General features: G+C 41.1%; 1 protein-coding gene and 2 non-coding genes across 3 annotated transcripts in view; 2 read left to right on the top strand and 1 right to left on the bottom strand.

Moving 5' to 3' along the window:
- LOC109039249 (uncharacterized) overlaps positions 1-26077 on the bottom strand; it is a 93542-nt gene extending 67465 nt beyond the window's left edge. The window contains exon 1 of the mRNA XM_019054659.2: positions 24219-26077. Within this exon, the coding sequence (XP_018910204.2) occupies positions 24219-25795 (1577 nt within the window). The 5' untranslated portion in view covers positions 25796-26077. The remainder of the gene's footprint in view (positions 1-24218) is intronic.
- TRNAQ-CUG (transfer RNA glutamine (anticodon CUG)) lies at positions 20776-20847 on the top strand. The gene has a single exon. It is a non-coding gene; the product is annotated as a tRNA-Gln (tRNA).
- Positions 22051-22122, top strand: TRNAQ-CUG (transfer RNA glutamine (anticodon CUG)). Its single transcript has one exon. It is a non-coding gene; the product is annotated as a tRNA-Gln (tRNA).
- Positions 26078-27394: the final 1317 nt, after the last annotated feature.

Genomic DNA, 27394 nt, shown 5'->3' with positions numbered 1-27394 from the left:
GTCTGTAGCTTTGTCTATAGATTTCAATAATCAGACCGTTGCTCATACTCTCCCTATCCAGACACTCCATCCGTGCTCTCTCGAAAAATAAAAGTACCCCGCCCGGACGCGAAGCACGAAGTTGCGTCCGCTCTACCGCGGAAGCCCCGGACGAAAATCTGAAGGGGCTTGACAGTGAAGAGTCAATGAGCAGAGTGACCCGTTTACAATCTAGATCACTGCGTCTGACACCGTGTCTGCCGCGTCTCCGTCCCGTCTGACACTGAAGACCGAGCCGAGGATGACGGTGAAATTATTCGTCACCACGGCCGGGACTCCGACCTGAGGACAGCTGCTTTCGTGCTGGGCCGGGGAACCACTCAACTATGCGGAGTTTCAGTTAGAGATATGCGGTTTTTCATCGAGGCGGTAAGATCCTCATCTCTTCGGGCCTGCCAAGCTTCCTCGTGAGCGAGGTCACGTGATTCTGTTGGCTGAGCTCGGAAGAGAGAAAACGTGGGCATGCTCTTCGACGAAACTTAGGTAATTGGAAGTTATTAAAATAGGAACGAGAGGAAACACTAGGAGACGTGGCCCGATTATTGAAATTGATAGACAAAGCTGTAGACAAAGAAGACAAAAGGGATGTAGAGGGAACCTATTGGTGGGAGCGGGTGATTGCAAAGGGCAAACGAGGTAGGTAAAAGACTACTTAACGCCAACCCACGAAAGACCCTAATACACTCCCTCAGCTTACAGGAACCACCCATTTCAACCAATAGAATCGCTTCATACTGCCTACATTCTTTGTCTATAGTTTTGTCGATCAATTTCAATAATCAGCCCGAGAGTGGTAAAATAGTGCTGCAGGAAACGTGGACCGATTATTGAAATTGATAGACATAGCTAGAGACGAAGAAAACAAAAGGGATGTGAAGGGATCCTATTAGTGGAAGCGGGTAATTGCAAAGCGCAAAAGAAGTAGGTAAAAGACTAACTAACGCCGACCCACGAGAAATCTAATTTAAGTTCTCTCTTAGCTTACAGAAACCACCCTTTTCAACCAATATGGTCGCTCCTTACTCCCTATATTCTTTGTCTATCGTTTTGTCGATCAATTTCAATGATCAGCTCGAGGGTGGTAAAATTGTGCTGGGTCCACACTATACTCAAATACTGATTAATGACATCCATCAAAATACGGTGAGATTCGTGGAGTAACCATGACGCACTGGAGACTTAAACGAACGGTTAGAAAGAGGTGACAGAAACCTTAAGTATTCTACGTATGATTTTAATTATTTGTACCACACAGTGGGTTACATCGATCTGTTTTGATTCCGGAGAAAATGATCCATTTGGAGACTTGAACGCGCGGTTAGAAAGATGCGACAGATATCTTGAAAAGTATTCTAAGTATGGTTTTGATTTTTGCGTATCAATTATTTGTAACAGCTAAGCCCTTAAAATAAGGCTATGGATGGTTTAAAACTCATCTTTGAATGACCAATTACCTTTTTAAATAATCCTACATCGTAAAAAATCCAAAAATCATACTGTTCGGTGTCACCGCGGTGGCATCCGAATTTGAACTTGCCACTAAGGAACATATGAAAAAGGCAATTTAATCGGTTTCCGGGTAGGATGGCGTAAGTCCAAAATGTTCGAAAATTTTCTTTAAGATTTCTTGGCCTCCTCATTTTTATATTAGAAAACTTCTGTATTGTCTGCATCTGAAAGTTACACCTTCACGCTGTACTTAAACAACAACAAGGAAAAACAAGTGATGAAACTTTCAGAACTTTTTTTTTTTCACTTTCACTCACTGGAAAAAAACACATTGGATCTAGAGTCCAGACTCTAGAAAACATTGCCAGAAAAAATACTCTTGATTTAATCAGATTTTTGCTAAAATCAAGAACCAAGCCTCTTAATTTGAGCGGATTTTCTTTTGATATAAGTTGTCGATGTTTTTAAGAGGCTGGACCCTAGATCCAATGTGATTTTACCCCTTCAGTTTTCTTCTCTTTGTAGCTTTTCATTAATCGCTCTAGGGGGAAATATTTCAGAACTCACTGACCCATTTTTTAAATTTCCGAATCATTTCAAGTCATCTTGCTTCGCAAGAACATCCGCTTTTTACCTTCGCTGCTAAATTGTCGTCCCATTGACTTACGCTCTCCTGCCAGAAATCAACTCAGTTCCGGCTCGGTTTTGCCGCAGGTCTACAGACTCATTCCAACTTCCACCGAAGAGCACGTTACGAGGGCAATTAGCAGCTCGACCATGCTGCCGTGCTGAGGAAAAACGCCGTATGAACATTCGAGAGTTGCCAAATTTCCTTCAATAAAATGTTTATTTTTTAGGAAAGTTATTAATACTTTTCCATTAAATATTCAGAATCTTTAGATAAAATTGCAAACTAAATCATCCGAAAAATTGAAGGAAAAATATTTATAAATTGACTAGGAAAATCGTGTTTTATAAATGGAAATTTGGCAACGCCTGAAGGTTCATACGGCGTTTTTTCTTAGCACGGCAACATGCTGAACATCCATCAACCGGCGTCGCACAGTGGATCGAGTCAATAGGAAAGGTCGGACAAAATTTGGAAACATTAAACGCTTTAAACTCTGTTAATGTAAAACTTTCAGGTTTTGAAAGTGGTTCCATTGGCTTCCTTGTCAAATTTTCTTCTTAAAACACCCCTTGAAATTTAAATTGTGACGAAATGAACGTCAAAATCTGCAATTTTAGTCAAAAATTTTATGTTCGACCTCTCTAATTCACTCGATCCACTGTGCGTCGTTGCACTGCGTATAGCGCATACACACTGATGCCGTATCGATAAACTGGATGAGCTATTGGTGGTGGAGGGGGGGGGGGGGGGCGAGTGAAGAGAAAGCAAGAGTGATTGCACCTCGGGCTGGTGCGACGGTTTCTAGATGATTACGGTGAGAATTTTAAGATGGGAAGACCGTCGTTAGTTGCTGCTCTTTCTTTATGAACGACCGTGCCTCGTTCAGGAAGTTCAATCCCATGATCATGCACGAACGAGGTGTGATTAGGTATCGGGTGTTATGAATAGGAGGTGCTCACTTTACACGATTATCAATATGGATGATGGAGCTTGAAAAAATACGCATCTGTTCTCGATTAAGTTGAATCGAAATCAAGTTTGACGGTCGCTTTTTGAACTCAAAATTATCGGATTAAAATGCAGTTTGTTGTACGCTCCCCCGGGGCAAAAAATTAGAAGAAAAACTTGCGGCTTCATTTTTTTTTTTTTTCCTACTCTCAGAGTAAGTTTTCACAATTGCGTGTGCGCAATTCAATCTAAAAATTTTGTCAATTTTCAAAATTACAGAAATTATGAAAAAAATTAAAGATACAAAAATAATTTTCGTCTTGAATTCATAGCTCAATACTGTCGTGTTAAGGAAGGTGCGGTGGCGTTTGCGGACGTGGCGTTTGCGGATTCTAAGAATCGGGTGGCGTTTGCGGATTCTCATATTTTGACGGTGGCGATTGCAGACAGGCGGAACAGGGCCGGTGGACTTTGCGGACCAGAGAATTTCGGCGGTGGCGATTGCGGACGGAGGGGTAGGCATCTACATATGCTGCCCCCCACCTCTGCGCTGTATATTAAAGAGAAAAATTACCGGAGAGGCTCTGGATTCCTTTTCGTGGGTGTAGAATGAAAAACATATTAGTATTAAACATAAGTATTATATTTGTATAAAAACATATGAGCAGTGAACATACAGTAAATTTTTTTAAAAAAAAGGCATATCAGAAATCGCAAGAAACTTAAAAATCGTCAGTTTCAGTCCATTTTTAGGATGAAAAACATGTTGTAAATTCTAGTCCAATATTACTGAAAGTCAAAAAATTAAAATGTTTTCCATTTTTCGTATGTAATTTTTTAACTTTCAGTAATTTTGGATTAGAATTTACAACATGTTTTTCATCCTAAAAATGGACTGAAACTGACGATTTTTCAGTTTCTTGCGATTTCTGATATGCCTTTTTTTTAAAAAAATTTACTGTATGTTCACTGCTCATATGTGTTTATACTAATATAATACTAATGTTTAATACTAATATTTTTTTCATTCTACATCCACGAAAAGGAATCCAGAGCCTCTCCGGTAATTTGTCTCTTTAAAATACAGCGCAGGGGTGGGGGGCAGCATATGTAGGTGCCTACCCCTCCGTCCGCAATCGCCACCGCCGAAATTCTCTGGTCCGCAAAGTCCACCGGCCCTGTTCCGCCTGTCCGCAATCGCCACCGTCAAAATATGAGAATCCGCAAACGCCACCCGATTCTTAGAATCCGCAAACGCCACGTCCGCAAACGCCACCGCACCGTTAAGGAAAAGCGCCGTGTGAGCCTTCAGACGTTGCCATGTTTCCTTAGATAATAACCGACTTTACTGGGAAAATTGTCAATATTATTTTCCGGAATTTTCAGACAGTTTTGTAAGCAATTCAATCTTAAATATCTGAAAATTCCGACGAAAAATGTGAATGAATGTTGTCAAAAATACATGTTTTATCAAGGGAAATTTGGCAAATCTCGAATGTCCATATGGCGTTCTTCCTTAGCACGGCCAGCATTGTCAAGAATAATTTTGAATTATTTCGCTAAATTTTCAGATTTTCTCCGGAGCTGTTGAAAGAAAAATAATGATCAATGCTCACTACAAGTTGAATTGCGACTTTCGTGCCGACCTCACTGGTAAAAAAAAACCTTTTGGTTCAAGAGTGCAGTTCTTGTCGCCGGATTTAAGAGTCTGCACTCTTGTTTCAATGCAAAATCCGCTTGAAACACGAGTTCTAGACTATTAAATCCGGCGACAAGAAACTGCACTCTTAAATCAATGCTCCGCGGCATTGGTCCAAAAGGTTTTTTTTACCAGTGTAACCTTAAAATCAAAAATTTGGCGAATCTCGGATGTTCATATGGCGTTCTTCCCAAAGACATAAAGACGGAGCGCTCGTATCTAAAAGCACGGGGAAAAAGTGAAGCTAGGTTCGGCGCTGCGCGCTTGTGTGAGTGTGTAAATGGGCGCGGGAATCCATGGCGGCAAACGGAAATTTGATTTGAACTTGTCCTCTTGATTTTTGCACATTTCTTCTTCGAAACGTATTTTAAATTCCTAAAACGAATATACTAAGAAAGTTCGGTCTGCGTTCTAACATAATACACCTACTTTTGCTTGGTAACAGGCAGTAATCTCAGATAAAGTTAGTTTTTCTTCTGCTCATGGTGGTTCTGCAGGTTCAAACAGGCCGTTACAGTTCTAGATCAACGTTACTCCCAAATGAAATTAATCGGTCGACGACGGACGGAAACTAACCTAGAGTTAAAAAAATATGAGTTTGTACCTGAATTTGGGCAAAAATCAACCTAAAATACTTTGTTTCCGCAATTTTATTTAGTTCCCGCCCTACATTTGAATTTCAAACTTGTCCCGATTTCGCCGCCAATCCTCTAGCCAATCGTAGAGGTGGTTGAAAAGAAGCTTCATTTTTTGCTTTTAGCCCTCCGTCTTTATGTCTTTGGTTCTTCCTCAGCACGGCCAGCATTGTCAAGAATAATTTCGAATTATTTCGCTAAATTTTCAGATTTTCTCCGGAGCTGTTGAAGGAAAAATAATGATCACTGCTCATTACAAGTTGAGCCGGGACTTTCGTGCCGACCTAACCTCAAAATCCGCGGACAAACAGAGCGTCACCGCGATCCGATCTCGACGTCTTCTCGTGACGTGAACGGTCGTGACGCGGCGCGGCGTCCGTCACTCACGCCGCCCCCGAAAGTCGAGTCAACGCGCTAGTCTTCGTGTCAATGTCAATCCCCCCTTCGTCCAACCTCCCCCCCCGTCGTCCTATCCCCCCCTGCCTATCGACCTGGAGTCGGAAGAGCATGATTTCTGCCTGGTCGGCGCTGATGGTTCCCCTGCGCCCCCCCTTTCTCCCCCCCTCGACTTTTGACCGGAGTTTTGGACGTTTATTGCAAAACTAAATGGAACGCATGGTGTAAAGTTTTAATGTCGTTTCTTCGAATCTGGTTATCGCCCGTGCACTCATCAAAACTGCCGTGCTAAGGGAGAACGCCGTATGAACATTCGAGAGTTGCCAAATTTCCTTCGATAAAATGTTTATTTTTGAGAGAAGTTATGAATATTTTTCCGATAAATTTTCGAGAACTGTTGGTAAAATTGCGAACAAAATTTTCTGAAATATTGGAGGCAAAATGTTGACAAATTTTCTAAAAAATTCATGATTTACCAAAGGAAATTTGGCAACGCCTAAAGGTTCATACGGCGTTTTTCCTTAGCACGGCAGAAAAGATGCCCGATTGGAGAAAGGCTCTCTGGCTCTGGGACCGAATTTTGTCGATCCTTTTTAAATATGCTTCGGACGAGTCTCGGCCGCACTTAAGTCGCTTCTGATTGGTCGGTGGTGCGGTTTGGACTCATCGATGAATGCTGCGTCTCCGTGTGAAAGAGCCGACAGAATTCGACCCCTGGCGATTAATCAATGGCGTAGCTTGTGACCTTTGCAGTTAAAAATGTCGTTGCCTCCTCGGCAACATTGGATCATGGAAAGAGTGTCCTGCCGAACCAGTGGCGAGGCGTGAATGATCGATTATTATTCCCTACTTGAAGCTATGGTAAAGAATCGATTATTAAGGTGTCCGCTGCGAACACCTGCTTGTCGATCCTTTTCCATAGGTTTAGATAGGAGATCAATCGATATATCGCCAAGCACGCCCGGCAACAGCTTTAAATCGAAGAGTGTATTTATTTCAAAGAAAAGGTTTCAAAGAAACTCTTCTTTTCCTCCCTGAGATGGAAGCTTGCGACTTATCTATGAAAACAAAACGAAAATTACCTTTGTAGGTTTCATTTTTCCATGATGTCAGTAAATTGATTGCAATGTAAGTTGCACAATCTTGGCAACATTGGAATGCTCTTGGTTCCTCTTTGGAAAATGCAACCCAAATATTCTAACACACCAGTGGGTTAATAAAAACCGTGTCATGATTTATTACTCACCACAAAAGTGCAATTTGGGAGGAGGGTGATTCAAAATTTGATTGTTTTCTTACCTGAAACAGAAGAGAGACAAAGATTACAATTAGTGAAATCGTCGGGCAATAAACACATTAAGGGTTAGCGAAAAAAGGGTAAGAAATCCATTGACGTAAGGAAATGAATAACATAATCTTTTTCGTAGGATGTTTCCCTGTATTGGTTGCTTTAGGGTGCAATGTTTGGTGGGCGGTGGATCTCGAGGTTGAAACTGGAAAAAAGCGATTCATGTTCTCTCTTTAAAATCTTACATAAACAACGATTCACACTGCGGAAATTTCTGAAGTCAATTTGCGAACGAGATATTTCCAAGCATTAAATGATGATACGATCAAATATAAAAGGGCTAGTTTTCCAGACTAACTAAGACGGTTTTCGGCGACTGCAGCCGAAAATCCGGCCCGGTCTGCACGTGCGTCCAGTAACGCTTTCGTGCTAAGGAAAGATGCCGTACGAAAATTCGAGAGTTGCCAAATTTCCTTCAATAAAAATGTATAATTTTTCGGAGAGATATGAATATTTTTCCTTGAAATTTTCATCGGAAAAATTGGAAGGAAAATAATATTCATAAGTTTACCAAAAAATTCGCGTCTCATGAAAGCAAATTTGCCAACGCCTAAAGGTTCAAACGGCGTTATTCCTTAGCACGGCAGTAAAGGTCTGTGACCTGCCTTTTCATCCGGGTTTTCGGCGGCCGCGGCCGAAAATCCAGCCCGGTTCGCGCGCGCGTCTAATAACGGCACCGCTTCGAGCGTCGCGACGACATATCCCGACTTTCCCCGGACCATCCCGGTCGAGAACGGGACCTCTTACTCGCGTGGAATTTTAACCGCTTTTTTTTATCACGCCGCGGCTCGCCCGACTAATTTATGCGACGCTCCAGAATTTAACGCGTCGGGGAATTAGTCGAAAGCGCGTCCCGCGGGTGGACCGGTGACGCGGGGAACGGGCTCGCGATGACGGCGCACGGTGGGTCGAGTCGATACGAGAGCTCGTACAAAATTTGAAAACTTTAAACGCTTATAACTTAAACTTGGAAGCTTTTAGCTAACGCGCGTTAAAAATTAGCATGAAACTGAGAATCTCAATACAGAGGGAAAAAATTCATATGAGCACAATTTTCCGTCAAAGAGATACACTGTTTGGTGCACTGAAAAAAAAAACTCCGGCCGTGGGAGCCGCAATTACGGGCTATATAGACATACCGTCCGTTCCGGGCTCAAAGGCCGAAAATTCCGGCTGCTGGAGCCGTAGCTTCGGCCTCTGAACCCGGAGCAATGGAAGCTACGCCTCCAGCAGTCGGAATTTTCGGCCTTTGAGCCCGGAACGGACGGTATGTCTATATAGCCCGTAATTGCGGCTCCCACGGCCGGAGTTTTTTTTTCAGTGTGCAAAACCAGAGTCCCTTTATACCCAGAGTTACGATATCTCAATTCTGGTCGGGCTGGAAGTGGCCTAAAAAAAATCCAATTCTGATCGGTTCTCGCTCGTGGAGTCGCAAAAGAGTGCACCAATATGGCGGTGGCTCGAATGTGAACGAAAATAATGAAAATATAACCTAATTGTGATTTATCAAGAGTAAATTGTGATTTTCATCGCACCAAAATGAAAATAGATTCAGGTTTATCTACAGCTCCGTGAAGTAAGAAATATCTCCGCGCAAGGGGCGCCACCGCTGTGTTTTTTTTGGGTCCACGTTATTAGAGTCCGTGCAGCTCCACGTGAGTCCTTGAGCTTTTATGAAAGTTAAAGGAAATTCTGTTTAAATCGAAGAGTCATAAGTTCTAGCCATAACATTCCCCTTCCTATTGACACGAAAAACGACGTGAGAAGTAATTTCTGAAGCTCTGAAACTGAAGAAACCTTAAGAACCTTAAGAACCTTAAGAAAGCATTCACAAATCTATCTCATTTTATTTTATTGCAGTTTATTTGGTTAGGTTTTGATCAGTTTTGTTGATGGTGTTGCTTTTGGATGACAGACATCGCAGGATTCCTTATCCTCATCCCTCAATATCGTTCGTTTGGGTGCACATTTTTTTGACACCATGGCCAGCCCAGGCCAGCTGATAATCGAGATGTCTTAACGCTGGGTATAAAGGGACTCTAGTGCAAAACTACTAACTAGTACGCAACGTAACTTAACGAGTCTGCAGTTGCCTTCCTGAATGGTCGTTACTAGTGTTGCATCAAACCGCGTATCTCTTTGAGGGAAAATTGTGCTCATATGAGTTTTTTCCCTCTGAATTGAGATTTTCAGCTTTATACTGATTTTTAATGCACGTTGGCTAAAAAATTCCAACTTACTGTCTTACAAACCGTGCGTCTGCCGCGATCAGTTTGTGCTTATAACTCAGTTTATACAAAACTTTAAGGTTCTAAAAGTGGTTTCATTGGTTTTCTCGTGAAATTTCCTTCTGAGAGCGCGGCGGCCCTTAAATTTTAAAATGTGACGGATTACATTATTTGCAATTTGAGTTAAAAATTAAATGTCCGACTTCTCTAATTGACTCGATCTACAGTGCGGCGGGTGGCGAGCTATTCATGCATGGAACGGAAAAGCTGAGCATGACTGAAAGTTAAAGAGTTACCCAACTACTTGTATTCTTCTTGGCCGCGCCATGCTACGCTGCATATATGTCAAAGGATAGCGCGGTCAAATCTTACATTCTGTCATCTCCTTTCACAAATCAACCATGCTAAGGGAAATCGTCATATGGACCTTCAGACGTTGTCAAATATCCTTAGGCAAATCATATATTTTCGGGAAGATCGATAGGAATTTTTACCCAAATTTTTCAGAAAATTTTGTTTGCAATTTTATCTATTACCAGGGGGCTACCCCACCTGGCTACTATGCAGCGAAACCCCTAAAAGGACGCTTCGCGCACCTCTTGTGGGTTAATTTAGCATCAAAAAAGATAAAGCTCTAAAAAAAGTCCATGTATCGACGACCATGTTAATGATTGTCGGGTGAAGCGGCTCATTCATTTTCGATACTGGGAGGAGAAATGGACCACGTATTACAATTAAATACAATTTCTGGCTCACTTTAGTAAAACGACGTATGTACCATTAGTTTTCCTATGCACACTGAAAAAAAATCTCGGTGTATTTAATTAGAAAATGGTAAAATTACCAAGAATTCAGGGTTCTATTTGATCCCAGTTTTTTCTTGGTAAAATTGCCATTTATGGAATTGCTAATTTTACCGAGAAATCTCGGTGAAATTATTGAACTTTCTCGGTAATTTTACTTGACCTCGGTAAAAACGCCAATATTTTTTATCGACTGTGGTAGAATTACCGAGATAAAATGGCAAAGTTACCGGGAATTGATTACCAATAAAAGTGGTATTCTTACCTGAAAAAAACAGGAACCGGTTTTTAGGTAAGTTTACCAGTCTGTCTTGGTAAAATTACCAATAATTGGTAAAAAAGTGAGATGGTAAAGGTACCAACGGACCTTGGTAAAAACGCCGAGAATTTTTTTTCAGTGCGGCTGAAGCGGCTCATTCATTTTCAATACTGGGAGGAGAAATGGACCACATTTCACAATTAACTACAATTTCTGGCTCACTTTAGAAAGACAACGTATGCACCATTAGTTTTCCTATGCATATGAAAGTTTTACGGATGATCCAAAGATCGTGGTTCCTAATAGCAAAATGTGGTCCAAATAATGTAGTTGCGACCCCTCTATTCTAAGCCACTGAACTGATGAAGCCATATACGTAAAAATGCCATTCAAAATCCGTCGGACATCCATTATTTTTCACTCGGAGTTTCAAAGATGGTGGATCACGAGTAATCCATTGGCTGTCGCCATTATGTGCGAAAAAGGCACATTTTCGCAGAGCAATAATGTAAATTAGGCGAATTTTACACCGATACGGCAACGTTACACCTAGAAGCCGAGAAAGAAATGATTGATGGTTCATGGTTGCTGCCGACGAGGTGGGACTGAAGGGTGTCCGACATTCGATGGAAAGTTCCTGCTCAAAGCTTGAAAAAAGAGACGAAAAGTGGGGCTTTTTTAAACTTTTCATCGGTGCAGGCAATTGAAACAGGGAAAACTTTCATATCCTATGATAGGTTGTTTATGACTTTGAATGCGGCCACGCTTGCTTTTCAAAATGTTGGAGATATCAAAGGTGAAACCGCAGGAGTGCGTATCTCGGCTAGAGCAATACCATTATGGGGAGAGCATGCGGACATGTCGGTAATTTTGAAATTTGCCGGCCAGGTTGGCCTAGTGGTCAGCGCGTCTGACTCTAGGCCAATAGGTCCCGGGTTCGAATCCCGGTGGTGGCGACAAATTTTCATGGAACTGACGAGTGGATCTGCAGAAACAGATTCCACTCGGCCTTAATCACTGAAAATTTGAAAGCCTGGAGCATGGATGTGCCTAAATCCCATGATGTCTAAGGACAATAAATACTGTCTATCGATGGCTGTAGGTTCCAACGGAATATAAGCCACTAAACCAGCAAAAAAAAAAAAAAAAAATTTGAGGTTAGGTCATAGAGCTTTTAGGGCCCAAAAGGGAACACGGAAAAAAATTGAGGGTTGATTTAACATTTTATACTGTTATATGTGGTAGATAAAATGGAATAAATGTGCACCCACAAGCATTGGTGTTCAGAATGGCCATTCTCTCATTTGTGACAATTACGTTTTATCGTTTCTTTTTTCCAATCGACTTATTGTTAAAGTCAAGCATTGAATTTTCTCATGATGCGTCTATAAGTGAACGTTAAGTACCGAAGTCTTTTTTCATTTCCGACGCACTCTCATGAGTGCTTCAATACTTCATGATTGTCCGAATGTCCCGCCGTCAACTTTCTCTCGCAGACTTGCTTTTCCGAACCGAAACGCCCATAAAACAGACTTAGAGTCATAAACAATGCAGTCAAGAGACGGTCCTCTTCAAACCCATTTTCCTGGCTGGGGAGCAGCGTTGTCAAATTAACATCGCATATACTGGGTGTAGTGAAAGTAGTGAGTGGTGAACCCCAGTGAAAGGGTGGCGACGGGGGGTTTTAAATGAGATGAGGGAGTGTCAACTCCCCGACGGGTTGTCGGAGGACCGAGTTTTGTGGCGATTAGGCGTCGCAGAGCGTCAGAGAGCGCTATGAAAGAGACTCATATGTATATACTGTGAGTGGAGATACAGGAACTTTCAGATATAATATTTCCTCAAATCTAATTAGCTCTGGAGGTAAAAAAAAAACAATTTCACAACAACGAGTCTTTGATAAGTTGTGGTAACCCTGTTGTAGACCCTGTGGACTGATTTATTCCTGATTTAGTGATAGTCTATTCTTGGTTGAAAAACACATGAAAAATTCGATTTATGCTTGTATGTATTACCTATGAATACATTCAAAAACCGTTAAAAATTTACTCACTAGTCTGAGGGCAATTTGAGGGGCTTGGAGGACAAGGCGTAAAGGTGCAGTTTTTGCTGTTTCGAGAAATACGTGTTCAAAGTTTCAAAATTACATGGAGCCTTATGTGAGAGAGGAAGTTAAAACTCACTTTTCGATCCTTTAAAGTTGGATTTTAGTTGTGAATTTTTCACAGAATATACTTGCAAGCTAGTTGTAGTTGAGTTCACACATCTCAATTTCTTCAAAAACTGTACTTATGCGCCTTGTCCTCAAAGCCCTTCATTCCTCGTATCGGCGCGTATCGGAATTTTCCCGTTTCTGTGCACTAAAAGCAATATTTCTCAAGCCCAAATTGAACTAAAAACTTCGGGATTGTTTTGATGAACTATGGGAGGAATTGTAGACTTAAAGTGACAGGGGGATTTAGTATTAGACCAGTAAGCTTTTTTTTTCTTTTATTAAAGTTTTCCTCAAAAACTTCCCGAAGAAACCCTCAAGTTTTTGAAAAATGTAGAAAACAATGATCCCGTCAAACCCTCTGGCAATTTATGGACCATACTTGGAACTAAAAAATGACACCGGGATCAAGTCGAAGAGTCTCGTAGAGCACCTTGAATATTATTCACAGTAAACCTTTACTTTTCAATTGTTTGGCCCTGCAGGGGTCGCGATGCGACCCACAACTCAATTTTGTTTTCTTTCCCAAGGTGGGTCTCAACCACTAAAAAAATTTCAAGTCGAAAAAATGAAACCAAGACGTGTTTCTTTATAGGTAGAGTCCTTTAATTTCTTACTCTGTTCTAGAGTCCCTTTATACTGAGAGTCAAGACAACAGCACCCCCTCATAGAGTCACAAACGGGAATAAAGATTACACAAATTGAACGTTTTTTGTAATCTTTGATCGGCCCATTCTCAAATTCCTTTCTCCGTTCCTTCTCTCATTCCGTTTGTTCCTTGTCGAACCCGTAATTCCCCGGTCCATTCCAGATTATAATCTTTGCAATGGGTGAAAATGTAATCTTTATTCCCGTTTGTGACACTATGGAGGCCTAAAATATGGGAACCAATCAGAAATGGATTCACATTGTCTAGACTCTCAGTATAAATGTGCCATTGGCTCGATTTGGCAACGCATTAATAAGTGCATCGGTCGCAGTAGCCGGTGGATGGTGGATGCGCGACAATTAATCATCATCCAACAATGGGACTGGAATAGAGCGATCTTATCGGCGCGAAACTGGAGCGCGGCGTTGCCGCGCTCAAAAATTGCTTATTTCCCGTGCCGGTCAAACAGTGTAACTAGTGAAATTCGAGGGCGATCTGGCATCGTTGTCGGCGAGTCCTGTGGCTCCCGATCCGATCCAGGGGCGACGGAAACCCGGCCGCATTTCCGTGAAAAATCCCGTGAGTTATGACGCCGGGCCCCGAAGTTTCAGGTCTATTAACCGGATCGGAACTGTAATTGGGCGATTTTTGTCGGCAGCGCACAGTGGACCGAGCCAGTAGGAGAGGTCGGACAAAATTTGGAAACTTTGAGAGCTTATAACTCCGTTTATACACATTTTTAAGGCTTTAAAAGTGGTTTCATTGGTTTCCTCGTGAAATTTTCTCTTATAAGCACCCCTTGAAATTTAAAATGTGACGAAATAAACATAAATATTTGCAGTTTCAGTCAAAAATGCCATGTCCGACCTCTTTCATTGACTAGATCCACCGTGCGGCGCGCCGCAGTTTTTGGCAGTTTATTTTTACTTACAAATATTTTTCTTTGCTATACTACTATTTAGTAGATGAGTAAAATGACATACCATTAATTGTATTAAATTTGGTCTACTGAGATTTTTATTTTTGATTATCTTATTTTATTCTATTTATTTTTTATTAAAATTTTAAGTTAAGTTAAAACTAATAATCTTCAAAATTATAATTAAATATACGCGTTGTCTTTTTGATGAGCAAGCTTGGCGCTTGGTCGTGCCTTGTATCGAACGAATTCGCGTTTTTTATCCGGAGGAATATCAATCCGTACAAAATTGCTAAATTGACTCAAACAATTAAATTTCTTAGAAAAATAAGTGTATGTAAAACGTTGCCTTTTTCGGTAAGATCAGAAATGTTAATCCGCACAAAATTGCAAAATTGATTCAAGTAATTAAATTTTTTACAAGAATATGTCGATGCAAAATTTTTGCCTTTTTTAAGTGTGATCAGAAATGTTAATCCGGACACAATTGCAAAAGTTAGTTAAGTTTCGTTCGTGGGAAACAACGAATTAAGCCTGGTGAAGTTTTCGCACAGAACATTTATTCACGGAGAGGCATTCGCAAAAACAATGTCTTGGAAAATATTTTTTTAATGAATAAACCCAGGGACAAATATTTTTTTAAATGTTGTTGAAGCAAATGTGTGACAATCTTAAAGCTAAAATTAGATTATAGAAGGAAAAATATTAAGCAGATATTTGCAATGACTGACTTATAGTTTTAGTAAGGTCACTTAAAAACGCTGAAGTCCACCCTTAAAAGCAGTTATCGTCACTGTTCAAGTGCAGGTAAAAGTGGAAAATTGATTGAACTTTTGGTTGGAGGAACCTTCCCGTATAGCCTTACCAAGGTATTAATGTTATTATTTATAGCATCAGTAATAAAACATTTGAATTTCCCGCTCAAAAGAAAAACGAAAGTTCAATATGAGTCAGATACAACGGCTTTTGCATTCTTTTAAAATCGAGAAATTTCTTCCCTCCCCAGTGTTTTTCAAAGCGTAAGCAACGTGCAGCAGCTGAGCCGAAGCCCTGAGATCGAGGTTGCCATATTCTCATACCGCAGATACTTTAACGGTAACGTTTAGTGTGCGTTTTATTCGAGAATATTATGCTTTTTTTATAAGCGTAAAGTTTGAATTTATGCATCTGTCGCAGGCAGTTGACGTTAACAGTCGTCGGTAATTTGCAAGCGACATGCGTGTTGACTCGTCAAACTGCAATAATTTTCATCTAAAAAGTGAAGATTTCATAGGTAAAGAACTTTAAAAGGACGACCTGGACTTGTAGCGCCTTCAACTCAGAGTGATACTCTCCGCCTTGCCGGACAGTTAGTTTAGTTGCCTATCCGAGCCAAACCCAACTGAGGTCACTGATCTCACTAAACGCACTTGCGAAGTGTTCTAGTTGGTGAGATGCATTCAACTCAACAGGGAAAAGGTCTGTTTAAATTCCGCGCATAATAATCAGGGCTTTCTGTTTTATTCCTTTGGTACTGAATTTCTACATTTTTTTTAATCGTCGCCTAAATAGATTTCAGTTATTCCCGGCATTTCCTGACAGATCGCCTGCGACACGTCGAAAAGTGCCAAGCCTTGGTTCGTAGTAACTATTAATGATTTTCTTTGCAAAAATCGTCTTCTTTATGAAATTTTGATAGTAATACGTCGACATCATACAGTTGTAAACACAATGCTTTCGTTCTAATCTTCTTCCTCATTTCATGGTCTTCAATTTAAGAATTTGCCGATTTTTATAAATATGAAGTCATAAAAATTAAAATAATTTTATTTATCTCTTTTTGCATACGTACTCGTAATCATAATACTTAATTTCGCACATTGTCTAGTGGTCCATACTAGAAGCTTTGAAATGACTGTATAGTGTCCAGAGGCGGATCCAACAATTTGGCAACACCGGATTCCCTCCATTTAAGCATATGTTAAATAATCGATTCTTATCAGAGCATTTGGCCTCTCCGAGAATCGATTCATTTCCGTAGGTCCCAATGGAGAAAAACAATGTTGCCAATTTTCTGGATTCCTTCAAAGGCAGTGTCGAGCCGTTTAGAAAGTCAGATTTAATTCAATTCTGCGTACTGTCATCTTTCCTCTCGTCAAAATATCAAAATATTGACCGGTCCAAAAACAGAGCTATATCTGACACCACTGGGGTATGGCTCATATTAAATCCGCCCGAGATTAATTCACTTCTTGTCTTCGAGTTCTTTGCTTGGAGTCATAATATGTGCTTTATGTGGGCGCAGACGGATTTGTGAATGGGATTCATAGAAGTTCAACTTGTGAATGAAGGTATCAACGTGCGTAAACTGAACTCATTCATCATTTCGATCTCAAGGTCTCATTCGCAGCAGTACTGAAGCGTCTGACATACCTATAAATCGCAAGCAAGTCGTCGCGTCGCCCGGCTGACAGAAAGGGGTAACTACACATCGAAATGAGCCTGGAAAAGCTTTGAATTGTATGGACGACAGGGCTCATTGCAAAGTGTAGTTACGCCTTTATGTCAAGAGGGTGATGAAGTAAACAATCTGACATTCTTCGCTTACTTCTGCACAAACAGAACAGGGTAGCTTTGTAATCTTTACAAAACTCTCGTCACGATATACTACTAAGGGAACTTCCTATTAATTTATAAAGTCTCAGTATTTTTGAGTCTTACAATAACAACGGTGAGGCTCATAGTGTCCTTTCTTTTAATTTTTTCTTGTTTTGCCGGTTGAAAATGCGGGTGTGATCCCTGAGAAACGTCCCGGGTTTCTTATTTTATTTTATGTGTTTCTTTTTATTATTTGCAGCGGCCTTAGTCCCGTTTTAATATGTTTCTCTGTTAATTTATAAATATTGTGGTTAGATTGACAGTCAAATCAGTCAGAAAAAAACAGATTGATCTCTCATAAATATGATGTTAGTTTTTAAGACAAATTAAACTTTTGAGAGACATTTAGAAACTTCAAATCATAATTACGTGCAATTTCAAAGACATGCAATAATAATTTTCGATAAATTTTGCATCGTTAGCGCTGAAGAGAGGGAGGGGAAAGGGGGGGGGAGACTATAGACGAATGTTTCTCATCAGAGGAGGTGTGAAAACTTCCTGTAAATGTGGAAAAATTATTTTTCCGGGAAAAATTATCTTTTCGACAGGCACAGATCACGGGCAGGAAATCAAGAGTACCACACCATAACCCGCTTTCTTTGTTGCGTCTGATTTCTGTTGTAACGACAGGGAACTAAAAAATCGAAGGATGACCGACATTCCCACAGTGAATTCTCTATGTGCCTGGGTTACGAAAACGAAATAACGGAAAACGGAGACGAAAAAAATATGTTACCTATTTCGAGATAATTACTCTTACAAGGTTCGCTTCAAATTACTGAAATATTAAAAAGTACTAATTGGGAGCCTCTGTCTATTCGCGAAGCATCGTTTGAGCGCAAGCGTTACTTTTAGCAGTATCGGATAGCACAGTCACGCTCTAAATGCATATTTCTGCATCACTTTTTTTTCTGTGTAATTTTCAGCGTCTCGTCAGGCAGATTGTTGCTAAAAAAAAAAAAAAAAAAAAAACGCGTTTGTCTGCATTTTACATCATTATCTGATTCGATGTTGTCACGTTTTCCATAAATTCATTGCGCTAAGGGGTGGTTACTTGAAAAGTTGAAATGTCAATCAGCTAAGGAATGTTTTCTTGAAAAATTTCAGTTTTGAATCTTAAAATGAACTTGAAAGTCTTGCTTTCAATTCCATATTTGGATCGCATTTAGTAAAAAGGAACCAGCGCAATTACAGTGCTGTAAAAATGTTGCCTTTTCATAATTATCTAAAACAGCTCTCATAATAGCAAACGTTTTGGCTTCTCACCGAAAAATTGTTAATTTTAAAGGGAAATGATTGTGTAAATTTAAATACTAGACATAAATTGGAAAATGAGAAAGAAGCAGGATTCCGAAAACGCTGTAATCGTGCTTGTTCCTTTTTGATAAATGTGATCCGCATTTATATCAATGATTGTGGTGAATTTGAAATTCGAACCAGGACTTTTGATTTCATTTTCAGGTTGTAAAAGATGGATTTTAGAACGAACATGCCTTAGAATGACAAATCGAGACTTTGACATCCACTCTCGTCAAAATCAACCCCCTTATGATCAAAATTAACAAGGGTGGTTATGCGTGGCTTTGAAATCTGAGGAACCATCTCCAGCCTTCGACCGCATTTAAATTAACAATTATTTGCGAGATTGCAACTGTAATTGCAACCTCATCCTCGCAATTACACCGAACACTAAAATCAAGTGAGTGCAGTCGGAAAGATTATCAATATCGACTAATTACATCCTCTCGGACAAAGGGCCGCGAAACGTCAGTATTTGTGTATCTTTGTAGACTACAATTGAGATGAGACTCATTAGAATGACTTCAGGTCAGACAAGTCTCTGATAAGACAAGACACCCGCCGGGAGTATTTTTTGCACGTCTAGGGCCGACATAATACACGTCATACTCGTGTGCTTTTCTTTTGTTATACACAATCGAATGTATAAGATTGTATGCACACACAAAAAGGCTGAGGGTTATAACAGATTAAAAAAAATGAAAACGAACGAAATTTGATAACTCAGAAATTAATTAATGTTGATTCTTTCGCCAATTTGCTGGATATTCGTTTCCGTTGGATTAGAAACTCTCGCTTCGATGACTTTAAATGAGGGGCTTGGAGGACAAGGCGCATAAGTGCAGTTTTTACTATGTCGATAAATACGTGGTTTAAGTTTCGAAATTATGGCTCCTCATGGCAAAAAGTAAGCTCAAAGTAAGTTATTGATGCGCAAAAATTGCAATTTGAGAGCGAATTTTACACCAAACATGAAAATTACATACACAATTTTCGAAGATATAAGATTCATGCTCATCTTTAGGTTTCAGCACCGTGAACATGCGTTCGTCAAACGAAAGCGTGTTAATGTTCGACGACCTTTCACGCAAGTTGGCCACTCTTTCGGATTGCATCTATCGTTAAATTAGAATCGTTCATCAAGTAACGAAAGTTCATTCGGGTCGATCTGTTCCGACCAAATTAGTGTCCTTTAACTTTGCATGTTGAGACAAGCTCCACCCTCCATCTTGCATGTTCGGCGCCGATCACAACGCAACACGAGAGTCTCGGATTTTTACGAAAACCCTACGGAATCGATAATGTCGGATTGATCGATCGATAATTGATAAAGTCTGAACGATTCTAATGACAGTGCGTGCTAAGAACGAATTATGTTGTCAAATTGAGGTTCCCAAAATGGGAAATCGATGTGTTTTTCAGCCCTATCATTAGCCCGTGGTGCATCAATTACTTCTATTTGCTGACCGTAATTTGTGCTGTATCGTTTGCCTGGTCATAGAACGACGCGACAGATCGTCATGAAGAGCTTAAAGATGTGTATCGATCCTTGCAAAGGCGGATCCGGGGGGGGGGGGGAGGAGGTCGTCAAAGGTTACTCAATGCCGCAGCAATAAATAGGCCAAAAATCAAAATAAAATTTCCAGGTATTATTCATCAATTTTGAACTTTCAAATAATGGACAAATTGTATGCTAAAACTGCTGAAAATTCAATCTGGGAGGGGATACTTTTTTGCAAAGATTTCCGCGGAAGGACCCCTCGGACCTGACATTGCTCTGGAGGGTATAACCCCCCTCCCCCCTATAAATTTATAATCGCTTGTTAATTTTCTTAGTATGAGAAGAAAAATGAGCAATTTGATACAAAAAAGAAATTATTTTAATTACTTTAGGTCTTACTTTATTTAGGTCTTCTTTGAAGTAAGTTTTTGTCATTGTTCCCATCATGTCTATGTTTATGTTTATGTGTTTTTTAATAAAGGTTTTCCTGGCCAATGGATTTCAGCCGCGAATTCCCAAGAAATTTCCCACTTAAATATCCCTAGTCCAGACCTCTTTAACCTCCTTAGCAACACTTCAGCCCTCGTGCTTGACCCAGAGTCCATACAAGCTTCGGCATTCATAAAATTAAAACATTTAATTCGTACAGAAAAAACGATAGAAAAAATAGAAGAAAAAAATAATAGAATAGAAATATAAATAATAGAAAAGACCCGCCCGTTTCTTTCGAAACATTTTTCCTCTTTTCCCAGGAAGTTTTTGCAATATTATATCCACATAAGACAATAAAAAACACACCTGAGAATGACGGTATGACTTCACTACGGATAATAGAAAGAAAAAAAACTTTTTCTGGGAATCATAGCCGGGAGAAAGCAAGTGTACATATTTGATTTTCCCATTTCATCTGGAGCGCGGAGCCAAGACAGAGCGCAGCAATTATGACGACTCATCGTGACTTGACATAAACGATTTTCTTATTTTTAAACCGTCTCCCTCGACAGCGATTCATACGCGATGTTTGAAAACCACACGATTTTTTCGTCGAGCTTACCGCAGCAATTTCAAACATTCTCTTGGTATTTGGGAAAGTTTTTGCCGCGAAAACTTACTCATTCATCGAGGTTCTATGGTGTAATGGTTAGCACTCTGGACTCTGAATCCAGCGATCCGAGTTCGAGTCTCGGTAGAACCTACTGATATTTTAAAAATTCTTACAAAGCTATCCCAGACATCTGCAATAATTAGGCAATGCGAAAGTACTCTTAAAAGATGGTTGGAGAGCGTATTTTGGCATGACAGTAAAATTTTGAAAGTATACTTTCACATTTTCAAAAACAATATAATTACAAGAATATTTTTAATCAGCGATCGAAACTCACAGGCGCCAACGCGCAAAATGCGCCAGAGAAATCGGTCATGGCGCCTAAAAAATAAAGGTTTTGCGCCAACGTGGCCCCTAAAAATTGCCCCCCCCCCCCCCAAAAAAAAAAAAAAAATCCTAATTTTTCTGTTTTTTTTTTTTTTTTTTTTTTTTTTTTTTATTTTTTGAAATTCCCCCAAGTTACAACCACACGTTCTTTTATTAAAGCATCTTGCGTCTCACTTTTCACTAAATGCGCCGTGACATATAGGCAAAAAGTCATTTTGGCCCCTAAAAATCGAGCTTGATGCGCTACATGGCCTCGGAGACTCAAAGGTGAGTTTCGAACACTTTCCTTAACGTATTTTTACACATTTTCCGTCTATACCTATGTCAACGATATTTTGAAAGTGCTTGTAGGCGAATATTAAAAGATAAATTAAGGGGCTTGGAAGAACAGGCGCAAAAGTGCAGTTTTTAAAAAAATTAAGATATTAATGATTCCAAGTAAAACTAGTCTGAACGCATATTTTGTGAAAAATTCGCTCTCAGATTCCAATTTTTAAGCATCGAAAATTCCTTTAGAACTTTCTTTCCGCCATAAGGATCCATGTAATTTCGAAAATTCCAACACATATTTCTCGAAATAGCAAAAACTGCACTTATGCGCCTTGTCCCTCAAGCCCCTTAATTACTCGATAATTGAATTATTGGATGTGTTGTTGAATTAGCCTAATGGCAACTTTGCAATACTTTATATATTTTATTAAATCATTCTAGAAATAAGGCCGGTTTCACGTGGCCTGCATTACAGTGCATTTTTCATTCCCTTCCGTTTTTAAACATTAGGTAGAATTTAAAAAAAAAAAAAAAAAAAAAAAAAAATCCCCCCCCCCCCCCGGTATTGATGCGGATTATTTTTTTTTGTTCATACGTTTCACGTAATGTCATGTTCATTCACGTTTTAGCAACTTCGGGGCTCTTAAATTATACCGACGGTCTATTTTTGTCTTGAAACGTGCCTCCCCTCACCCGGGTTCTATGGTGTAATGGTTAGCACTCTGGACTCTGAATCCAGCGATCCGAGTTCGAGTCTCGGTAGAACCTACTTAAATTTTATTAACTTTTTATTTACTTTGGTATTAACTACAATTACAAGGGGCTTATTTATGCATTTTTTTCATTTTTTTTATCAGTATAATTATTTATTATTTAGTTCTGAAAAGGTCTTTTTTAGCTTATGTCTTGACTCATCATCGCCTCTTTTCTCATATGATTCTCTCTCTACTAAAAGCTTTCTTGCTTTCACCCTTTGTCTCTCGTTTGACTGTCTAAAGTAGGTTCAAAATCAACATGTCTTTGCAATAACAAGATACATATTAATTAGTTATAAAAGAGGCCATAAAGTAAAAGAAAAGCACTAAGTTAGTTGGATTCCATACTTTTCAAAAACATTCACATTATTTTTAAAATACTTTCAAAACAATTTTATTTCTTAATTTTGTTTGAAAAAATAATGAAAGGTACACACGACTGAAACCCTTCACACACACATTGCTTCTACAGCGCACTTTTGCGCTCTGCGACACCCAAACGCCACATGTGCTGTGCCTTTCTTCCAAAAAATTATCGGGCAACTGAAAATGTGATTTATCTTGTATTAAAAAAATATTTTAAAAATATTCAAGAAAATTTTTCAAAAATGATATTTATATTGATACTCAAACAATGTTTTTGAGAGATTGTCCATAGAAGACTTTTACTTTCACCATATTTCTTTGAGGTTTTCAGGTTCTCAGGTTCTCAGAAAATAGGCAAAAAAAGGTGATTTTTCTCGAAGACTTTCACAAAATTTTCTTTAAAACTTTGCATCTTTGGTTATACATACTTATACGCCGCTTTCACAATGCGCTCTGGCGCTTTGCGATGCCTAACCGCCACAGTCCTGTATCCTCCATAAGCCCATTTTGGAGCGGGTACTTCCTTAAATCCTGTTCGGGATTCTGTAGCAACCCTTTCACTGGGCGTCCCTTTCGTCTCTCCCAGGAGAAACCCAATCAAGCATTTTTTCGGCACATTTTCTCACCATTATCCTACGGCCATGACCTTAAATGTGCTTCTCAAGCACATTGAAAAGGGCGCAGCTTAAAAACTCTGCAAATGAATGGCACAAACCTCTCTCAAAGATTTCTTTCAAAATTGATATTTTAAGGGTATGCCACTTTTTTGTGTTTAACTTGCTTTGATATTTTTAACAACCATTGAATTATTTCATACATACCCCAGCACGGAAGGGAACTAGATATTGAGGATTAGCTAACGGAGTATTTGCACGTAAACAAATCATTTCTTCATTTGAAAGTGTTTAATGAGCTGAGTTCACAGTATTTTTTATACTTTTCACTGATATGAAAAATGGTAGAAAAATAGATTTCAAAGTGACAAAGTGTGCCTTCTCGTGACATCGTCTGGCGGCATTTCCCATTTTAAAACACATGTATTTTGGCAAATTCGGTTAGTTTGCCATGTTTCCTCCCATAATTGTTCAATGTAGACTCCAAGGATAGTAGTTTCATCCTACACATAAAATTCACCAAATTTCAGACTACTGCGCATTTTCCATCGTTCAAATGCGGCCAAATTATCTAGGAAAAACTACCGATCAAATGCTAATTCCTCCTGCTTAACCACGATACTCGATTATCCGCGATTTTCGATCATCCTAGTAGTTTCATCCTACACATGAAATTCACCAAATTTCAGACTGCTGCGAACCATCGTTCGAATGCGGCCAAATTACCTGGGAAAAACTACCGATAAAATGCTGATTCCTACTGCTTGACCACGATACTCGATTATCCACGAATTTCGATTATCCGCGATTTTCGATTATCCACGAATTTCGATTATGTTCAATGTAGAAGCCAAGGATATTAGTTTCATCCTACACATGAAATTCACCTTTCAGACTGCTGCGAATTGTCCATCGTTCGAATGCGGCCAAATTACCTAGGAAAAACTACCGATCAAATGTTAATTCCTACTGCTTAACCACGATACTCGATTATCCGCGATTTTCGATAAACGCGATTTTCGATTATCCGCGAATTTCGACTATCCACGATTTTCGATTATCCGCGAAACCTCCGGTCTTAACCATCGCGGATAATCGAGACCCTATGGTGAATCAAAAGAGGGCCTACCTGTTCATCTTGGCGAGGAAGCCGTACGGCCCGTTGAGCTTGGCCGTCTTGTCCAGGTTCCGGCAGTAGAGGGTCCAGATACAGTCGAGCGTGTTGACGCCGTTGCTCCTAGCGACCCCGCGCGTCGAGCTCCGGTAGGCCTTCCCCAGGTTCAGCACCGCCCGCAGGCCCCCGTTGACGAACTCCATCAGCTCGTGGAGGGCGCCGTGCTTGGACTCGTCCTCCTGCTCGGTGAAGAACCTCGAGTTGGGGTTCTTCATCTGGAGGATCTTCTCCGGCGGCAGGAACAGGGCGTTGAGCGCCATTATATCCGGGTCCTTCAGCATCTCCACCCGGATATCATTCTCCTCGTTCCACGCGATCTGCTGGACGTTGTGCAGGAGGAACAGATCGATAGCCAGAAGCCCGAAGGATATCAAGTTCGAGTTATTCGCGATCCCTGCCGGGTTCTTAGGGTAGATGAGGGATGAAAGCGGTACTTCTTGAACGTCGGAGGAGGAGTTGTAGTACATCTCTTTGAATTTATTGAACAGCATCGAAGTGTTTTTGTTGTAGAGGGATTGGTTGACGGCGGTGAGGAGGTCGCTCCAATCCGGGGAGGTCGCGCCGGAGTTCTTGGTGAACCACTCGTTGAGGTCCTTGAGCCGCTTCTTCAGGAACGCGACGAGGGGAGACTCGGCGTCCTCAGGGGCGACGCCGTCGTAGTTGGGGCCGTGGAACTCCTGGTCCTTCTGGTAGTAGTAAGGGTAGTCCTCAGAGACGGCCCCTGGGATGTCCGCCTCCGCGTATTTGTTCTCCTTCATGTACGTGAAGGCGGGGATCGTCTTGAGCTTGAACTTGCCGTCCCGCTGATCGGCCGGTTTGAGGTTATCGCGGCGGGACTCCATCTCGGTCATCTGCGACTCGTAGACCTCGTCGAACTTGTAGTTGTGCTTCGGGGCAACGGGGGTGTCGGGCTTGTAGAGGGAATCGACCTCGTGGACCTTCTCCTCCTCGATCCACTCGTGGGCGGGGTAGATGGCCTCGGACTTCTTGGCGACGGGCTGGTGGTCGGTCTTCCCGCCGGTGGGGTAGATGTCCTCCATGGGGTCGGGACCCTCGGCGAGCTCTTCCGACTCCGTGGAATCGACGACGTGCTTCCGGACGTTCGGGACGATGGGCTTGAAGCCCTGCTCGTAGGCCGGGAACCGCGGGGCCTCGGTCGATGTCGAGACCGTCTCGCCGTTCATGAAATCGACCACCTTCTCTATCTTGGCTTTCTTGTTCGTCGGCGGGAAGCTCGGCGGCCGCCGCTCTTCCGCGGGGTCCTTCGGGAACTCCGCCGGGCCGGGGACGACCGGAGGCGGCGCTGGCCGGGACAGAACATCGAACTTGGAGTTGAAGGAGTTAAAATTATCGCCCGAGTTGAGGATCCTATCGGTGATGATGGACTCGGTGTTCTGCTGCCGCGCGCCCAGCCATAGGGTAACGCCGATGAAGGCCCCAGTGACGACGACCCCGCAGAACCCGGCCGTCACCCACCATTTGGTCTGCTGCGTCGCGCTCTCGATCCTCTTGTCCTTCACCTCGTAAAACATCGTCGCAACCTTGACCTAACACCTTTAAACAGTACGAAATCCGAAAAACACTCACACTGAAAATCCGACCATCGCAAAATCACTCGCAAAGCATATGTATATATATCACGTCTATATATGTATATCACGTCTATATATATAAATCTCGAGATCGCGGGCGTTCGTGGCGGAAACCGAGCGGTCCCTGTGACGCGTTCACGGATGCGGTGAGACTGAGTCGGCGCGGCTGAGCGGCCGTGGCTCCCAGCCCAGCGCCGCGCGTACCCCCTCTACGGCGGCGTCGAGTGGCGCGGCGCGCGCGGCAGGCGGGTTGATTGAGGATTCCCGCAGAGTGGTGTTAGTCCGTTAGTGCTCCTAGGTCATTGTCACACTCACTCCGCCCGACGTCCGTCGCCGCGTGCGTATTACGCTGCGCTACGGAAAAACGCCGTATGAACCTTGAGGCGTTGCCAAATTTCCTTCGATAAAATACGAATGTATCGGGAAAGTTGTCGATATTTTTCGTCGAAATTTTCGGAGGATTTTGCTTGCGACTCAATCTCAAAACTCTGAAAATTTCAAGGGGAAAGTACTTATAGCCTCCTTCAAAATTACAATTTTCATTGGGGGAGATTGGGCAGCGATCGAATGTTCATGCGGAGTTTTTCCTGAGCGCGGCAGTATTCAAGTGCACGGTTTTCATTGTTTACTTTCTACCGCCAATCATTCCCGACGTATTGGTCCCGCGTGTATGGATCCGTAAGTTCCGTTTACACGCGGGTAATGCGATTTCCGCGGGCGTGTTGCGTTGGGCTGTGAATGAAAGCACCTCGGCGTGTGTTTTCTCCTGATGATTTCACGAGGAGAACGATGTAATGATGGGAATATTTCAATTCGATTCCTTCTTGAAATGATTGCGATATCCGTGGACATTTGTTATATGTAAAACGCCATGTGAAAGGTGTCCAGCTGTGGTTGGATTTTTCTTATTTTCCCTCTTCTTCCTCTTATTTTTTTGTCTCATTCGTCGTTTAATTCTTCTTCATCTTTTTGTTTCATTCTTTTCTTCTTCTTCGTCGACGTTTTCTTATTATTTTTCTTCTCAGTTTTCTTCTTCGTTTTCTTCTTCTTCGTCGTCGTTTTCTTCTTATTTTTCTACTTCCTTTTCTTCTTCTTTTTCTTCTTGATTTCATAATTATTTTACTTCTTCGTTTTATTCTTCTTTTTTTACTTCGATTTATTCTTTTTTCCTTCACCTTTTCATTCTTTTTCCTCTTCATCCTCTTTTTCTTCGTTGTCTCTTAATTGCTTTATCCTTATTTTTCTCCTTCTTCCTTAAAGTAACCTGCATTAATTGCAATCACCAAAGGAACTTTCTACAGGATGGCACCATGAGTACGCTGAGAAAATGTTATACAGGAGTTTAAACCACTACACAAGAGTCGTTAAATTGGTAAAATTTAAAAAAAATTAAGAAATTAACAAAAATTTTCAAAAACTTTTAAAATTAAAAGCACTCACTTTCATAACATTGTAATTTTGAAGCGAACGCGTTTCGGAGGTGTCCCGACCTCCGTCCTCAGCGCGACGTGAGTCGCGTTGACGTGAGTCGCGCTGAGA

The sequence above is a fragment of the Bemisia tabaci genome, chromosome 9, assembly GCF_918797505.1.
Source record: "Bemisia tabaci chromosome 9, PGI_BMITA_v3".
In the NCBI taxonomy this organism is placed as follows: Eukaryota; Metazoa; Arthropoda; class Insecta; order Hemiptera; family Aleyrodidae; genus Bemisia; species Bemisia tabaci.
This window is presented reverse-complemented; position numbering and strand designations above follow the sequence as displayed.